General features: G+C 46.0%; 1 protein-coding gene across 5 annotated transcripts in view; it reads left to right on the top strand.

The window, feature by feature from the left end:
• Positions 1-16,087, top strand: part of LOC134036885 (zinc finger protein 521) — a 103,712-nt gene extending 87,625 nt beyond the window's left edge. For all 5 annotated transcript variants that reach the window (XM_062482045.1, XM_062482044.1, XM_062482042.1 and 2 more), the window contains exons 7-8: positions 806-921; positions 14,607-16,087. In XM_062482045.1, the coding sequence (XP_062338029.1) occupies positions 806-921; positions 14,607-14,636 (146 nt within the window). In that variant the 3' untranslated portion in view covers positions 14,637-16,087. The remainder of the gene's footprint in view (positions 1-805; positions 922-14,606) is intronic.
• The last annotated feature ends 2,648 nt before the right edge of the window (positions 16,088-18,735 follow it).

Raw genomic sequence — 18,735 nt, 5'->3', positions numbered from 1 at the left:
CACACACAGCCTTGCAGTCTCTCTCGTCCTCTCTCTCTCTCTCTCAAAACACACACACACACACCCACACAAACCCTTCTTCCACACACACTTCTCACTACTCCACCAGTGTGGACTATGGCTTAATTAAAGCACAAACGTAAGGTTTATATGTTTTAAGCAACAACGAGTTGTGTGTTTCTATCATAGAGACTGTAGTCTGAGTCTGCATAAATAAATAGTGCAAGCACATGAATATTTATATTGTCAATATAATTAGCGATGTAGACTAATGGAGGCCATGTTTTGCACTTGAAGCCATGCCAATTTTTTTCGGGTTGTTTATTTTCTGGCTTGTTGTCCCCACAGTAGTTCTAAATAAAGAACATCATTATTCCCACAACATTATACAGTCATTGGCTCCAGCGAGGCTCCTATGACCACTCTGTTCAAACAACCGCTTCCATGGCTGAAATCAAAGCTGTCATTCTTCTCTGCGTTAACTCATCCCAGTTTTACAGTGTCGGTAGAAGCATTAAGATGACTGAAATGTCGGCATTTTCCCTGCAGACTATGCATGGACTATGCTCATGTAAAGCTTAAATTCACACATCACAGCAGAAATTGTTCTACTGTACCTCGAGCAGACCCTATTGTAGATGTTTGATGGACTCGATATAGATTGAATGTTTGATATTGTACCTCGGAAATCTCTGGAGAAGCTTTTTTTTCAAAATACATTATTAACCATGACTGTCTCCTCTTTTTCCTTCTGCCTTTCTCTTTTTTTCTCTCTCCCTGTGTCGGCCTGTCTCTCTCTCTGCAGTGTTCGTTCAGGCCAGTAAGCTCCAGCAGCACATCTTCTCAGCGCACGGCCAGGAAGATAAGATCTACGACTGCTCCCAGTGTCCTCAGAAGTTCTTCTTCCAGACAGAACTACAGGTGAGAGCTTCAAGCGAGGCGTCAACATTTGAGGAGCACGGCCACCATCCAACACAAACACGTCCTCACGTGCACCTCAATCCACACACACACATTTGCCTCATTGAACACATACAAACGTGTACACATACAGTTGAAGTCGCAAGTTCGCATACATGTCAGACAAATACATTTAAACTCAGTTTTTCACAAGGACAGACATTTAGTCCTTGTAAACATTTCCAGTCTTAGGTCAGTTAGTCTCACTACTTTACTTTAAGAATGTGAAATATCAGAATCAATTTCAAAATAATTATTTATTTTAGCTTTTATTTATTTCAGCACATTCCCAGTGGGTCAGACGTTTGCATACACATAGTTAGCATTTAGTAGCATTGCCTTTAAATTGTTTAACTTTAGTCAAATGTTTTTGGTAGCACAAAACTTTTGCTTGTGCTATCCACAAGCTTCTCTCAAGAAGTTGCTGACATTTTTGCCCATTCCTCCTGACAGAACTGGTGTAACTGAATGAGGCTTGTAGGCCTCCTTGCTAGCACAAGTTTTTCCAGTTCTGCCCACAATGTTTATATTCGATTGAGGCTTTGTGAATTCTACTCTTAATAACTTGACTTTGTTGTCCTTAAGACGTTGGAAGTATGCTTGGAGTCAATGTCCATTTGGGAGATTCATTTGAGACCAAGCTTTAATGTGTCTCCATCCTGAGGGAAAGAACAAGTGTGTGGTCCCAGCGTGTTTATACTTGTGTACTATTGTTTGTTCTGATGAACGTGGTAGTTTCAGGCATGTGGAAATTCCCTCCCAGTGATGAACCAGACTTGTGGAGGTCCACAATACTTTATCTGAGGTCTTGGCTTATTTATTTGGATTTTCCTATGATTTCCTATGATGAGTTTGAAAGTAGCCTTAAAATACATTCATGGGTACACCTCCAGTTGACTACAGCCAACTTTCATGTATATAAACTTCTTGGCACTAACCACCAAAACGTGAATTCTGTGGAATGTTTAAAATTAGTTGTATTAATGACTTAAGCTAAGTGTATTTAGTGAATTTCCAACTTCAACTGTACCCATTTGCTTTGTTTAACACACTCACAAAAAACACAGACTCACACAAGCTCATACACACAGCACCACGGGCACCATATTTGCCACGCTCTGACTACATCCCCAGTCCCTTCAGTTGGGGTTAGAGACTCAGAAGAAATGATTTCTGTTTGTTACAAAACTAATTTGCGATCAACAGATATGATTTGATTTGCTTATTAGTCCAGTGAAGCGCTAAAATATCTGGAATTAGCGGATTAGAGGACGCTTCTTTTGGGGGGGGGGGGGTGATTACATACGTACTGTATGAAGGCAAAACATTGTTGAATCAATACGAATTAATCTCTGTTCACAATCACACAGGAAGCCTCGTGGCTAAATATGATCTTAGTCTGTTGGGACAATCCTTCTGCCCTTCAACAAAGTCAGCATTTGGACTGTTGAACTCTCAATGTTATAGGGATAATCCTTTTTCGAGCAATCTTTTCCTACCCTCTTTCCCTCTGAGAACTTGAGAACAGTCAACATTATATTATAGTTCAATGCGTCTGTTTGTATTCAAGCTGCACTCATCTCTTCGGGGAATTTTTCTACCCAGTACAAGGCACTTGTCTCATATCCAAGCCCTTATTTTATTACCTTGTGTGACTGAAATGTTCGGGTAAGGATATAATAATCTGATGAATATACCTCGCTCACCTACAGACTCACTGCCAGCTACGTTCATTATTAGCATTCATGAGTCAATGCAGCATGTGAAACACTTGGTGGTCAGCACGTGTTGCAGGACATCTGGATTTTTGAGGCGCTAAGAATTAGCATCTAGCCAGGCTAAGGGGGTCCTGGGCATTAGCCCACCATTGATCAGGCAGTGATTTGAATTGAGATTCAGTAAACACACAGTCTGTTGTCTGCCAAGAGGAAGGTGAACACAATCATTATCCATCAGCCGTCAGAGTCTGCAACCATGAATAAAACAACTTCTAATGTACCTAGCGGTCCAGGAAGGCTATTAGCCAGTCTTGTGTTTCTTCCTCAACTTTGTACGAGCTAGCTAGCTATCAAGTTCTCCTTCCCTTTCCAACAGTTGCTATTGCACTGTGGTTCTCCCATGTTGAACTCTCGTTGGCGGGAATGTTTTGTGTGAAGCTGGGTTGTTACAGGTACCTGTAAACAATCTCAAATAACCTGGGGATGTTTTCATACTTTTTGAGAGTCTGACATTTTTGGGGATGAAGTGATCTCCACCTCCTGGAGGGGTTGTTTCATGCATGCTTATATTGTTCTACACTCTTTGGGAAAAAAGCAAGAGCAAACATGAAAGACCTGTGGTACTTTGTTGTGAAACAGGGTGTTGTGAGAGGAGAAATGTGTCGTCGTTGGGGGATAAGACAGTGATTATACCCAACCTGTGTGCAACACTCGAAAGGCAACCCCCTAGTGAGTTCATGCAAACACGCGCGTGTGCACACATGCTTACACCCGCTCTCTCTCTCTTTGTCTTTTCCTCTCTTTTTCTTTCTTTCTCTATCTTTCTTTCTCTGTGAAACATAAAAACACAGCTTTATCACACTCAATCAGTGCAGTGAGGTGATAAACACAAAAATCATCATGTAACTCTTACAGTTTTGACCCAGACTGCTGAATTAACCTTGTCAAAAGAACGATTTTCTTATCGTTTGATACAGTAAAGTACATTTTTATTGTTCATACCAACTTGTTTCTATATTGCATGATGCATACAGTGCAGGTTTGTGCAGTGGCTCCAAATAGTTTTGTTTACTGTACTTGTTTTGGAATGGATCACACGTCAGAAACGTCTTTCCCTCCGACACCAAGCTGGGGTTTGTCAGTCTGTGTGAAGTGGAGCTGTCTTCCAGCCATGGGCCGAGCAGCAAGCTTCCCCCTCCTCCCCCTCCTTCCCTCCCTGTCATTCTGGCCCACTGGCTGCCTACCTGGGCCGCGCTCATCTCTCTCTGCAGCCAAAGAGGTCAAAGGGGCGGCGCAAGCTGGGAGCCAGAGCTCGGCTGAGGGGAGGGCTGCCACGGCAGGCACAGAGAGGGCTGCCACGGCAGGCACAGGGAGACAAGAAGAAGGGAAAAAGGGATCTTTTATTAATTTGACTCTGAGATGCCTGGAACAGACCAAAGACTGTGACAGGTATTTCTTCCAACACCCCTCCCATCCCGATTCCACCCCCCCCCCCTACCTACCGCCCCCCATCCCCGCAACCTCCACCCCACCCCTCCGCGTGAACTCGTACCCTGCGAGGGGGCGAGCCAATTTTCGCCGGCCTGTCGAGATGGATGATGGGAGAGCATCCGTCTAATCAGCCCTCCTAGGACCCCCCGCCCGGACACCCCCCTTGGACCGGCCAGATTGACTGACTCCTGGGCCTGTCTGCCCCAGAATCCTGAGTCCAGAGGAGACTCTCTCTCTCTCTCTCTCTCTGTCTTTCTCCAGTCTCTCTCTTTATTTCTCTCTATACTATTCTATCTGTTCGTACCCATCCCCTTTCTCTTTTTCTCACTCCTTGTGAGACTCATAGACCACCATTCCTGTCTATCTCTCCAGAGATCCCCCATCTCCCATTAAAAGATAGAGTAGGGTGTAGATATTTCATGAGAAGCTGATGGCGAGGACCAACTGTATGGTGTTTGTGATAACAAGGGCTCTTTTTTGACCCTAACCCACCACCTACCTCCCAAAACAACTCATTTCTGTGCTCTCCCCCCCCATCTTAAATATGATACATGCATCCTTTATCCCACAGACAGCCTCTCCCTAGTCCTCCTCTCTTCCAGCTTCAAACTGACATCTTCAGATTCTCTGCGGAGGTATGAAACTCACAAAAACATCAACTTTGGCTCCTTCCCCCCCCCTCCCCTTCGTTTGAGTTTGAGCGCCTGTGGCTCTTCTCATTGCGTAAAGGGACTGAGACATTGACAATGCAGCTTTGCTGGATTAATTAGCCCGATTCATTAACTGATAGCGGCCCTGTATTAGCCACAGCTTAAAGCTGACATTTCTATGAGTGCCGTTCATTTATAAAGCGGACGAGTCCAGCTAATCATCGTCCCGCTAGCGATATTCCGCCTGGGTGTGATTGGAGGACTCCAGATGATCCCAATTCCTCATAAGACCAGACAACGAGACTGAAGTTACACAACGAGCAAAGGCGAAATTCTCAGGATTGAGATTCCTCCCCTTCCTTTTCAACTTAACCCTTTGTTTCCCTCCACCGCTCTCATTATGATTCCGCGGAGGTGCGGGTACTCGATTGTAAGGGATTTGAGTAAGTCCTGTCAGAGTCCTCCAGTTGCGTTCGGGAAAGAAGGGAGGAAGGGAAAAAGAAAGGAGAGAGGAAGAAGGAGAATGACTGAATACTTCTACTGCTCACACGCCCGCAGGACATGCACCTTAATTGGAGCGTCTTTTAAAAGGATTCCTTCAAAGAGCGTCCGAAGGCTGCCAGCCTTAATGAGAGCTGGATGTGACAGAAACATGTCTGTATCATGTTCTACTTCCCTACACACAAATGAGGCTGTCCTCTTCCCCATCATGACCATTCTGCCAAACTGTGACCCACTCCCAGATTTGAATGAAGACTATTTATCAGTGGTGATGTGGCACAGGGTCAGTGTAAACAGGCACACCTCTGTCATACTCACATTGGGAAAGAAGAAGATATATACAGTTAGGTCCATAAATATTTGGACATTGACACAATTTTCATCATTTTGGCTCTGTATACCACCACAATGGATTTGAAATGAAACAATCAAGATGTGCTTTAAGTGCAGACTTTCAGCTTTAATTTCAGGGTATTTACATCCAAATCAGGTGAACGGTGTAGGAATTACAATACATTTTATATGTGGCCCCCCCCTTTTTAAGGGACCAAAAGTAATTGGACAATTGGCTGCTCAGCTGTTCCATGGCCAGGTGTATGTTATTCCCTCATGGGAGTTCGTTATTTCATTGACAAGGAGCAGATAAAAGGTCTAGAGTTAATTTCAAGTATGGTATTTGTGTTTGGAATCTGTTGCTGTCAACTCTCAATATGAAGTCCAAAGAGCTGTCACCATCAGTGAAGCAAGCCATCGTTAGGCTGAAAAATCAAAACAAACCTATCAGAGAGATAGCAAAAATATTAGGTGTGGCCAAATCAACTGTTTGGTACATTCTTAAAAAGAAAGAACGCACTGGTGAGCTCAGCAACACCAAAAGACCCGGAAGACCACGGAAAACAACTGTGGTGGATGACAGAAGAAAAACCCCTTCACAACAGTTGGCCAGATCAAGAACACTCTCCAGGAGGTAGGCGTATCTGTGTCAAAGTCAAAAATTAAGAGAAGACTTCACCAGAGTAAATACAGAGGGTTCACCACAAGATGTAAACCATTGGTGAGTCTCAAAAACAGGAAGACCAGATTAGAGTTTGCCAAAAAACATCTAAAAGACCCTGTACAGTTCTGGAACAACATCCTATGGACAGATGAGACCAAGATCAACTTGTACCAGAATGATGGGAAGAGAAGAGTATGGAGAAGGGAAGGAACTGCTCATGATCCAAAGCATACCACCTCATCAGTGAAGCATGGTGGAGGTAGTGTTATGGCGTGGGCATGTATGGCTGCCAATGGAACTGGTTCCCTTGTATTTATCGACATTTATGCTGACAAAAGCAGTAGGATGAATTCTGAAGTGTTTCTGGCAATATTATCTGCTCAGATTCAGCCAAATTCTTCAGAACTCATAGGACGGCGCTTCACAGTGCAGATGGACAATGACCCGAAGCATACTGCGAAAGCAGCCAAAGAGTTTTTTAAGGCAAAGAAGTGGAATGTTCTGCAATGGCCAAGTCAATCACCTGACCTAAATCCAATTGAGCATGCATTTCACTTGCTAAAGACAAAACTGAAGGGAAAATGCCCCAAGAATAAGCAGGAACTGAAGACAGTTGCAGTGGAGGCCTGGCAGAGCATCACTAGGGACGAAACCCAGCGTCTGGTGATGTCTATGGGTTCCAGACTTCAGGCTGTCATTGACTGCAAAGGATTTGCAACCAAGTATTAAAAGTGACAATTAGATTTATGATTATGTTAGTTTGTCCAATTATTTTTGGTCCCTTAAAAAGGGGGGGTCCACATATAAAATGTGTTGTAATTCCTACACCGTTCACCTGATTTGGATGTATATGCCCTGAAATTAAAGCTGAAAGTCTGCACTTAAAGCACATTTTGATTGTTTCATTTCAAATCCATTGTGGTGGTATACAGAGCCAAAATGATAAATTGTGTCAATGTCCAAATATTTATGGACCTAACTGTATTTTGGAATTTCATTATTTAGAAATTCACCAAAGGAAACACATTTCCTGTGATGCGAGACAGATATAACTTTCTTCATTTAAAAAATGAAATCTGGAACATGCCCCTAACCTTATGTACCCCATTTCTCAAAAGTGTTATTGTTTGTGTCACAAACGTGTTGTACAAATCTGCATTTGTTTGGCCCACAGTGGCTTTGAAACACAACTCTCTTTCTCTCTGAATGTCTTGATCTGCCAAGTACAACAAGCCTCGCGGGCATCTGAATGTCGGTTTTCTCTTCATAAACTGCTGATTCTTACATCATCATCCAGGATGCTCGCTGTCCTGTCAACGATTTAAAAAATCGGAGTGACAGAATTTATAGTGTACAAACAACAGTTTGTTTGATGCTCCATCATTAATATTTAAGATGACTTATAATGATGTATGAACGTTCTGATCAAACACCGCAACTGTGTGTGCTCTAAAGGGCGACATGAACATTCGCAGATCAAGAACAACACAATGAGGTGACTGTGTTCCACATCTGCAGGTGAAACACAGTCAAGCAGTGCGACAGACCTAATGATCCTGAGAAGGCTTGCTCTCGGAGTGTGTGGCAGCGTGTGTGTTCTGCGCGTGTGTGCATGCACGTGTGTTTGTGTACTGTATTTCTTTTGTTTCTCTCTCTCTCAGGGTCTGATGTGCGCATGCAAACACACTGTCTGGAGGGAGACGTGACATAAAAGTCCCAGAAGCCTTTGAGGCGTTATTTTTTCTTCTTCCTCTGCTGCACCGTTGGGGAAAGTTAAAGCCAAACAAAGGAGAAAGAGAGAACACTGCTGGAATCCATCAGAAGATAGATTCACATATGTATTTGTGTTGTACTTTTTTTACTTGACTTTTTCTAACTTCGAGATCAGGACAATCCTAAGTGTCACATGATGAACGCAGAGCAGGTTTAATCCAGTCAAATTGCTCAAGAGTTTCTTGATTTTCAATTTAGATTATGAATAGAAACTGCTATAGACTGCTGCTAAGAATAAGCAACATTCAAATGTAATGCCTCACAAATCAAAAATACCACAATGTGCAGTGATTAGACACAATGCAGTGATTGAAAAAATGCCAATTATGACTAGCAAAAATGCTAACGTTCAGATTCTGCCCCTCAGCAGAAGGACCCACTCTTGTCCTCTTTCAGCTCCTCTAGTAAGGCTACATTATCTGGTTTATACAAATGAGAAGTGCCGATTCTGTCCTAGAAAATGTTTAGCAACTGCTGGTGTGTGTACATCTTTGTGTGTGTGGAGTGTGCGTGTTGCGGTGGGGTTGGTGGGGGGGGGGGGGGTGCCATTGCTCCACTGTACATGGCATCATGTGACTGAAGTGCTTAAATGTGAGAGTAATTGTGTTTTGTTTCGGGGACTGACATGTGGAGCCCCGTGGCCCCCATCTTCCTCCCAGTGACAGGCACAGCCCCCCACCCCCCTCCTCCCTCCCTCTCGGAGTCTAATTAGAGGATGTAGCCCAGGGCTGGCGTCCCAGGAAGACCCATCCCCCCTCCCAAGATGGCTCCCCTAAGAAAGCCCTTAATTGGGTTCTTTAGTCATAGTCTTCATTTTAGTCAGAAAGGCATCTGTGTTGGCATCACCTTACAATTCGGTTTGTATCTCTCTTCAGTCTCTCTCGCTCTTCCTACCTCATTCTCTCTCTCCCATATCTGCCTCTCTCCCCTTACTTAATGAGGCCCCATAATAACACAGCAGTTGTGCAGTTGTTTTGCTACCTCAGTCAAACAGCGGGATCACTGCATCGTGTATTTCTAGTACCACTCACTTGTCTCACAAGACAAGGTAATGAGTATCATTTGGAGCAACAAAGCACTTGGCCTCAAAAAGGGCCGTTTGTCTTCGCTGGTTACACCTCCGAATTATTTCCTGCTTGTTTGGGTAGTTAAGACGTCTAGTCGCGCTGATACCCTTATCTGCGACACAGCTATGGGATGAAAACAAACACATATATGTAGGAAGAAAGTGTTCTGAAAGACCCGGCCTCTTAGCTGCACAGCACTGTATGTCCACTGCTCCCAAGACACCTCGCCTCAAACAAGACGCTTGGTTACCAAGGAGACGGTACCAGTTGTGGCAAAACAGTGGCCGGGGTCAAACGTCCCTGTGGCCTGATAAGTGTTGACTGTGGAGTATGCCAGCTGCTATTTTTTTATTTATTTTTTTTCTTCTTTTTTTTTTTTTTTTTTGATTGTGTTCTTCGTGGGCTAAACTGACCAGCCATGAGCCTGGCCCCAGGCCAAAGCAGGAAGGGATTACACCCCTAGCGGACTGGTCAGCAGTGGGGATCACACACAGAAAGGGGGCAGAGGGAAGGAGACAGAGAGAGAAAGGGGATGGTCTCGTGGGACTTCATGGGCCTGACTCAAGGACACCGTTACGGATCTGTGACAGCGTCCAAGGAGCACACTTTGCCCACACAGCAAACAGACGGTCCGTCCAGTCGAGAGATCAAACCAAACCAAAACGAACACAATATCCATCTAGTGAGGATTTCATGGGGTCGGAACCCCTCGAACTAGATGACCCAGTGCTCAAATCGTACCAGTAATCTGAAGACACCTTCTTTGTGGTCCTCGTTCCTACTGAAACTCCTGACTGATGCTGTGCTAGTTCCTGTTGCTCCAGATGTTGTCATCCCTCAGACAGCCCGCTGGAACACTGGGCTTTCACATGCATGGGGGCCTGGCCAGAACTCAATATGCTTGGCTGCATGACAACAACAAAATGGTGGATGTCTTGGCTCAGTCTAAATTGTGGGATGAAGTACAGTAGTTATAGATTTTGCGATTCTCGAGGGTCCAGGAGGATAATGTCCCATCGACAGACAAATGCATGATTTAGGTGAAGCTCTCTTGCTGCTTATAACTCAGGTGCGGAATCCAATTTGAGTTACTTAGTTTGGGAGAAAAATATGTTTTACTGCAGTTTTACAGTGCGGCCAGTAGTGGAATATACAGAACGGTTTTCCATTCAATCGGAGCTTACCGTACATGTTTTAATAACCAGAATGTGTTACTTTCCCTGGTGTAAGTGCTCCACCGTTCCTACCCCCTAGCCTTGTATGACCTCTCATTCTCCTTGGTGTGATTCCAGACATCCCTTGAGACACTCATTAACATTGCTCACTGGATCAGCTCATCACTCAAAGAAACTTCTTCTGGGGTATTTTTGCAGGACAGAGTCAGATAATAATGCTCTAACATGCCCTAATGTTTCTTGCGTAGGCTGCTCTCGTATATACCTCAGCGTAATTCCCTATCAACAGTTGTGAGAGTGCTCGAGGCTATTGTGTCGTTTGTCATGCCGGCCATGTTGTAGGCCAGAAATGGTGTTTTACCTGGGGAGGAGATGAGAGTGGGCTTGGAATGGCCACGGGTTCGTTTGGGTTTCCTCCGCAGAGCTGATGTAACAGCCACACCTCGGTTGCTTCACTGGAGACCGGGCACTATCGACGGAGGGCCAGAGCAATGGGAGACGACGTGAGGAATGATTAGTTCATAAATCAGCTCCCTGGCCTGCCTTGCATTTTTCCTCCCTCTCTCGGCCCCTATCTCTCTCTCTCTCTCTCTCTCTCTCTCTCTCTCTCTCTCTCTCTCTCTCTCTCTCTCTCTCTCTGTCTTCATGTCTCTCGGCCCCTATTTCCCTCTCTCTCTTCATGTCTCTCTGTTTCTATCGTCCTCTCACCATCTCTGTATCTTTCTTTCTCTATCTCTATCATCCTCTCCATTTCAATCTTTCTGTCTCTTTCTTCTTCTTCTTCTCTATGTCTCACTGTCTCTCTCTCTCTCTCTCTCTCTCTGTATCTCCCTCTCTCTGTCTCTGTCTCTGTGTGCATCTGCCTCTCTCTGTCTCTATCTCTCTCCCTCTCTCTCTCCCTCTCTGTGTCTCAAGCTCTCTCTCTCTCTCTCACACCTTTCTCTCTTTCCCCACCTCCCCGCCTCCCCGCATCTCTATCGTCCTCTCCTCCTTTCAGGTGGTGTTAAATTCCTCTGACATGTTGCACCTGTTTGCATGGGCACACACAGGACCCCTGCCAGGCTGGCTCCCTCCCTCCCTCCCTCCTCCACCCCCACCCCACCCCACCCCCGCCTACCCCACCACCCCCCCACCCCGAGGAGGTTGCAGCAGGATGATGTAATCAGATGAAAGTGTGCGGAGGGGTTAACGTGGTGGGGAGTCAGCCTGGGGAGGAGGAGTAGGATGGGGGGGGGGGGGGGTGGCGGGAGGGGAGATGCAGCCTTGACCAAGGAGAGGCGGGGCTGCGCAATGTTATTGATCAGAGCCCAATTTAATTTAGATGAGGACTGACTGGAGGTGGTTTACCTGGCCTCAGCCGCAGCCTTGACACTGCAGTGGCACGCTGTGGTCAGTAGAGGGACAGTAGAGGGGGGACAGGAAGGAGCTGGGTGGAAATGCAGGGGGAGGAGGGAGGGCAGGAGGAAGAGGGAGGGAGGGCAGGAGTAGAAGAGGAGGAGGAGGGTGGAAGGGCAGAAGGAGAAGAGGAGGGAGGGAGGGTGGTAAGAGGAGAAGAGGAGGAGGGTGAGAAGAGAAAAGACTACAGGTTAGAACATTATACAGATCAGAACCAAAAAACGATTTGCTGTGTCATTAGTGAACAAGGACAATGGAGAAATGTATTTATTATGGAGTGCAATTAACTTAATTGTAAAGTGTTGCTGCCCATACTGTATTCTGGATACTTACTTAATTAGATGGAATGGTGTCTGCTGTTGTAGTTTGAAATAACCTGAAATGGTTTCTTCGGACAGTTTTTAGTTGATAGAATAGCTTAGTCTGACTACTTCACTGCATCAGTATTGGTAGACATTAGTTGGCAGAAACAAATGTGGAGGAATGTGAGAAGAGCAGAAAGTTGAGTTCTGAGGTTTTCTTTTATCTCTCTCTCTCTCTCTCTCTCCCCCCATATCCCTCCTCTTCAGAACAGTGCATATCCACTCTGCAGAGTTCAATATCCACAGAGGTAAAGGTATCATTTTCTCTTTTAGCCCCCCCTCCTTTTCTTCTATTTCCCTGCAGCCTGCATGGCTGCTGGTGCCACTGAAGTCGTTTAACACCGTCCTTGAGAAAAAGCCCTCAGTGAGAAAACTCTTGGCATGTTTAAGGGAAAAGGTAGAATGCAGTGTGTGTCAGCCAGAGCTGGGATATGCTGGGGGGGTTGGGGAGTTTGGGAAAGGGGGGTGGACATTCCCCAGAGGGTTTATTTTCCCCTCTAATAGCTGCTACGAGCCCTACATTATATCCAAGGAGCTACGTTCCTTTGGGGTCCACACAGACATGCACACACACGCGCGCGCGCGCGTCGCGCCAACTCTTCTGTGTGGACACACAAATGCACACATGCAAGCGCACAGAGAGAAAGAGATACTCTCACACACACACACACATTCCCTCTCAGCCGCCTTGCTCGCTCCGTGTCAATATCCTGCCATTTGAAGTCACGTACTGCAGGGGCTTCTGGGAGCCTCCGAGGAGCCCGGCTGACGGGTAATGGGCCGCATTCATTAAGGAGGTTGCCGTGCTCCTGTCCCTCCCCGGCAACGCCACGGATGTCTTCACCGGGAGTGGGGGGCTGGGGGCGGTGGTGAGGAGGGAGGGAGTGGAGGGACGGCGGAGGGAGGGGCGAGGGGGGGGGGTGTTAGTACCGTAGGGAGCCTCCTCCAGACTCACTTAAAGGAGCTTTATTTCAGTGGAGGGGGAGAGAGAGAGAGAGAGAGAGAGAGAGAGAGGACGGGGAGAGAGGGAGAGGAAGACTGCCTGAGCGATCCTCTACTAACCCTTACAGGGGTCAAGCTCCTGCCCCCCCCCCCCCCCCCCTCCGTCAAATAGCTTATTACCCCACCTGTCGGAAAGTAATCGCCCCGACTGAAAGGAAAGCCGCGGAGGTGTTTAAAAGGTTTATGTGGAGGCACTTGAAAGGGTGAAGGGTGCAAGGCGTTGGGGTCCAGGTCCGGGGGGGTGGGGGGGGGGGGGGGGGAGTGAAGAGAGAGAGGGGGGGGGGCTAGTAGATGTCAGCCCTGCCAGAGGTTTTGCTACACCAATAACACTGAAAGTGACTGCCTAGGTAAACTCACCTTTGTGTCACATAGCCTGCCCCAACCTGTTTTTTTAGGAACTGGGGCCGTTTTATGGCTGCTTATTTACAGACAGCTGTGCTTGTGGGTTTGTGTGTGTCTGTGTATGTCTGTGTGTGTCTGTGTGTGTCTGTGCATGCGTGCTGTTGAATGTGTGACAGGTGTGTGTTAGTCCATGCCAGTTGAGAGAGTCCAAGGCCGTGTTTTTAACAGAGCGCAGCAAGTGGGGCATGTAGTTTGCATTAAAGGGATTAGCAGTCACTTCAAAAGATGACCTGGATTCTGCCCACCAGGGACACCAGTTACACACCCCCTGGTCCACGCTCCCTTTAAAGAACCTGGCACAGCTGCCCCACTGCAACCACTATCAACGGTCTATGTGTGTGTGTGTGTGTGTGTGTGTGTTTTTTGTGTGCTTGTTTGTTTGTGTGTGTCGGTCTGTGTGTGTGTTGGTCTGTTAAGGTGTGCGTAAATGCATGTGTCCAGTAATGAGTGTACTCCCACACCAAGAGAATGTCAGCTTGTTTCTGAACACCACAGATTGGATGTGAATGATTGTATGTATCTGGCTCCTGACGGAGCAATACTAGTCAAATTTCTTCCAGAATAATCAAACCCTAGTCATAAGTTACTGGTTATTATTCCTGTCGACACAATACACATCTAGTCTGGGTAAACAAGACACAGTGGCTGATCATATATTACACCTTGTGTATTACATTGTAAGCGAGCTGTTTCCATGGCCACAGCCATTGATTGGATGGCAGGATTCCTGAGGATTGAGATGCAAGAGGTAGTCAGGCCTCATGTGTCCATGTGTCAAGACAGTGACTCCACCAGGCGTGTCTGGAGAGGGCCTGATCGACCCACTCGCAGGTTGACCACGGTCCAGGTTGATTGGATTTGGATAATCAAACCCACACATGATGTTAGAAGATGACATTCCCAGAGTCACAATACGGTCATTCCCTAGCTGTGAAATAACTAGTGGTAATTCATCGGCAAATGAAAGACATTTGATGGCGAAGTCAAACAAAACGGTGTTATTTACATAATTTGAGAGCTTGTCGTATATGAGATTGGACATGATAATGGCGTAATCTGCAAACGTTTTAGTGCGGCTGTTGATTTTGCTCGCTCCGTCCTTGTCTCCTGCAGAACCACACGCTGACCCAGCACAGCAGCTAACGTGGCGGCCGTCGTCACTGCCTTGGGGGAAGGAGAGTCGCACAGAGAGGTGTGGAAGACCCGTCTGACCGAGGACGACCACAAGGGCCGACTCCTGCCGACCACTCGCGCTACAATTCTGTTTCTACCTGAGGAACAACGTCAAAGAGCTTAAGAAAAAGAAAACTTAGCAGACAAGCTGAAAGAATGAAAACAAAAGATTCAAGCAAACGCCACTTGGAAAAAGAGGCCGTCTGGTTTGTATATAGAATTCTTCATGTGTTGCTTAATTCCAGCTATATTGCAATCTTATACAGTATTTGCCAGTGTACAGTTACAACCATTTGTTCCCCTTCCCCACCCCCACACCCAAAAAAGAGAAAGGGAAGAAAAAAAAATAACAATGCCACTGTCAATCAGTCCACATGGAACTCATTCACACTTGTTGGAGAAACAGGGTGCCGATCAAGACTGGGACTAGGCCATTGGAAGCAGGAAACTCTTTCAGGACCCTTTTTGTCAGCGCACACACAACAAGTGTATGTTGCACATTAGAAGGGGGAGGCTGAATGCTAGATCATCGGCACTCTGTATCCTAATGTCACCTCAGCAACAACATGGCTGCCAGTCGACCAGCTGAGGGTTTTTTTCTGGTTTGCCCACGCACTCTCCAAATGAGAGAGCTAGAATTTTGGGAGGTGAAAAAAACAGAACAGAACTCCGATATATGCAAAAGCAGTGACAACGATTTGGAAAGACTAGCACCGCACCTCTCGTTGGTGTAGGAACAGAGGTGTGAACCCCCCCCCCCCACCCACGCAGCCGTACCTTGACCCCCGCCACTACCCCCTCCCCCCGTAGGACTGGCGGTGCACGGGGGGACCCCTAGACCCACTGACTCAACCTGTACATTTCTGTTATTAATGTTTACTGCTTGTACAAGCCTGGAGACGACTGGAAATGTTTCTGTTTGTCATCTCTGTATTTGATTTTGCAATGGGGAGTAAATCCATTTTCAATGTGGCAGGGGGGGGGGGGGGGGGGGGGCGGGGGTAAAAGCTCCGTCAATGTATTCCACAGGTTCCACCCAAGGGTAGGGTTTTGAAACTGTGTCTTGGGCTCTCGTGGCGAGCTCCTAAGCGATCTCCTCTTGTTTCCTCGAAATCTCATTGCTCTGCTCAAGCTGGAAGCCGTTGTGGCGATATACACGACTATAAATCATTCTGTTATGTAAATGTTTTGCATTCATTGAACCTGAGATGCACTTTTGTATGAAACTTTAATGTTTTGACCTTTTGATTGAGAATTGTTCGTACTCAGTTTACAGGAAACCACCATCTCCTGCAGCAAAAGGACAGTAATATCTGATGTTATTAAATTGTATTGTACAAATATAGAGTTCTGTATTTGGCAGAGCTCGTTTTTTGTGTTGCACATGTGATGGAAATATTAAAACTGTATGAGAAAATGGCTCCAATGTCCTTTGTGTGTGTGTGTGCGTGTGTGCGTGTGTGTGTCAATCAATATTCAACCAGTCAGACACCACCTTTGACAGCGAACACAATCATCCTCGATAGGTTACTTAGCATGTTTTCATTAAATCAGATCGCATCCTTGTTTTTTTCTTGTTCCCTCATGGCTCGTGGCTAACGAACATATCAGCGTCTGAAAGGAGGTCTGTGTTATTAATGACTCCATTACCCATCACCCTGTGCGGTCCCATTCTACACACCCTCGCACCAGGCCTATTAGGGACGCGCCAGCACTCCAGGGGACCAATAGAAGGATTCTCTGCCTTTGCCGAGTGGGACAAAGGCTGTGCAGTAACATCTGTCTGTCTTTAAAAATGATTCATCATACAGGAACAATAACAGGAAAACTCACCCAGTGTAACACTACGTATCAAGCTACGTGTCAAGCGTGTCTTGTACAACACATTAAGACTAAAGTACAGTCAGACAGACTCACAAAGGTCGTACAATATCAAATACTGTAATAGCTCTGGGTCTTGGGAACCAATGTAATTATCATGTTACACATGTATAGTGTAGCCTACAGCTTGTGGGGGTTTTAATGAGCATCCCTGGTCATTATTAGAACCCTTCGCCCACATCAGTAGTGGTACAGTCCATCTCTACTGCTTTAACTGTCTTACTGAATGCAAGCTGGGCATCCATTAAACAACTTTGCTAGCTATCTGCCTGTGCCAGGCACTTTTAATAAGCTTCAAGGGCATTTGAACTGGTCCAGAACTTTGCTTTGCCAGAGATGGACTGGCCCACACCATCAATTACATTAAATTGGGTGGCGGCCTCCAGCTCATATTTATGATTTAATTAAATTCACTTGTGAGGCGTATCCGAACCACTGCAGCCTCCCTATCGCCGCCAGCTCAGAGCAGCACAAAACACACATGCACACACACAACTAAATACAAACTGTCTCCATCTTCTGCCCAAGTGTAAGACTTTGTGGGCGGGTTTTCTTGTCAGGGACACTCTCGAGGGTTCATTTAAACCAATATCGTTTTACAGTACATCCCCCCAAAGTAGGCTAGTCTCCATCAGCGAACCTGTGCAGTGATAACTTTGTTGGGCTGATGGGCACTTGCCGCTGTTAGAGTCACCCCAATGCTGCTTCACTCACAACGTGACCCTCCATGCCAGAAAGACTCAGAGCCCTCTTCAATCAAACAGGAGCGCGAGCCAAGGTGTCCAGGAGAGGTTACCAGCTCCATGACTCCTCTGAAGGTACGTGGGTATACCTGCATCCCGAACTCCTCTGTCTGACAGCAAGCAGTCAACAGGACTGAAGCACATCGCTGACCTCTACTAAAAGGCATGTCTTATTAAAGAATGACGTGAAGCCTTTTGGGGTACTGTATTCGATGCGCCGAAAACAGGTCATTGTGCAAACACAGGGGTTCAAGCGTCACAGACTCCTCCTCTTTGTCCTTGGTGCTCCTCTGTCCTTGCGGTTTGTCCGCCTCTTTTGGCGCAGAGAGGATTTGTTTTTTTGTGAAAACTCAACATTGTTAGCCGGAACATTCCTTCCAGTGAAGGGGACCTGAGAGACCTCTTATGGCATTCAATATGTGCGCCCAAGCGTGAGATCCAGATCCATTTGGCTGGGGAAATCCACTGGGGCCGTCTGGGGTAACCCAATCTCTCACACTGGAGGCTCCCTTCACCCAGAGAGCCATCATTTCTTTCCACAAACCATGTCAAAATGGACGCCTCTGTCTCTCCGTCGCCCATCTTCCTGTGGACAAAATCAGAGCTTTCACAGATTTTTTTTTTCTCTGTTTCGTATTCCGTCTGCTGTTTTTATGGAAAGACACATGACTTAAATGATCTCTGTATGATCTCTGATTGACCATAATATTTTCTGAACAGAAGCTGGGTTTGCACGGGAAGTTCTACAGACAGTTTGTGTAGTTCAGCAATGGATACAACTACGTACAGGTTCACTTCCAACTTCTAAGTTGGTGGCAGATTCAGAAATAAAAAGCTAAGAAAGAATACAGAGATAAACAACTGGATGTTCTGTAGGGCTGTAAACCAACATATTTAACATTTGAAGGGCTGTGAAGGTGTTGATGGCAAGTAAGTATCTCAGGTGATAATTGGAGAAAGATCTGGAGCTGTGAACATCGCCTTGAGGTCTTGGAGGAGTTTCAGAAAAGCTTGGCAACCGTCAAACACCAACCTCCATGAAATACCACAACACCCCCACTGCACAAACAGACTATTATGGGCAGAACAACATCACTACAAAAAGCAAAGACACACTTTACTGTACAGTACGTTTCATAAAGGTACAGTACCACACCGTGGGTTGTCAAACACCTGTAGTGGCAGTATCTTGCCAAACTAATATACACTGGACAATACCAAACTACTATACTAGGCTATAGTATCAAAACTTAAAAACGTTAAAATGATTGCTAAATGGATAGACATCCTTCCATCAAGATTTAACATTAAAAAGACGCTGTATACTATCTGGCACATTTTTACCAATCACAGAACTATATTGAAACGATGGAAAGAAGCACTCCTCTGGTTGTTGTCCTCCCGCACCCCTACTCAGGGGCCATGAGCGCAATCGCTCTTCCTTC

Source organism: Osmerus eperlanus, chromosome 16 (genome assembly GCF_963692335.1).
Source record: "Osmerus eperlanus chromosome 16, fOsmEpe2.1, whole genome shotgun sequence".
Classification (NCBI taxonomy): Eukaryota; Metazoa; Chordata; class Actinopteri; order Osmeriformes; family Osmeridae; genus Osmerus; species Osmerus eperlanus.
Note: the sequence above shows the minus strand (reverse complement) of the source record. Positions and strands in the feature narration are given on the sequence as shown.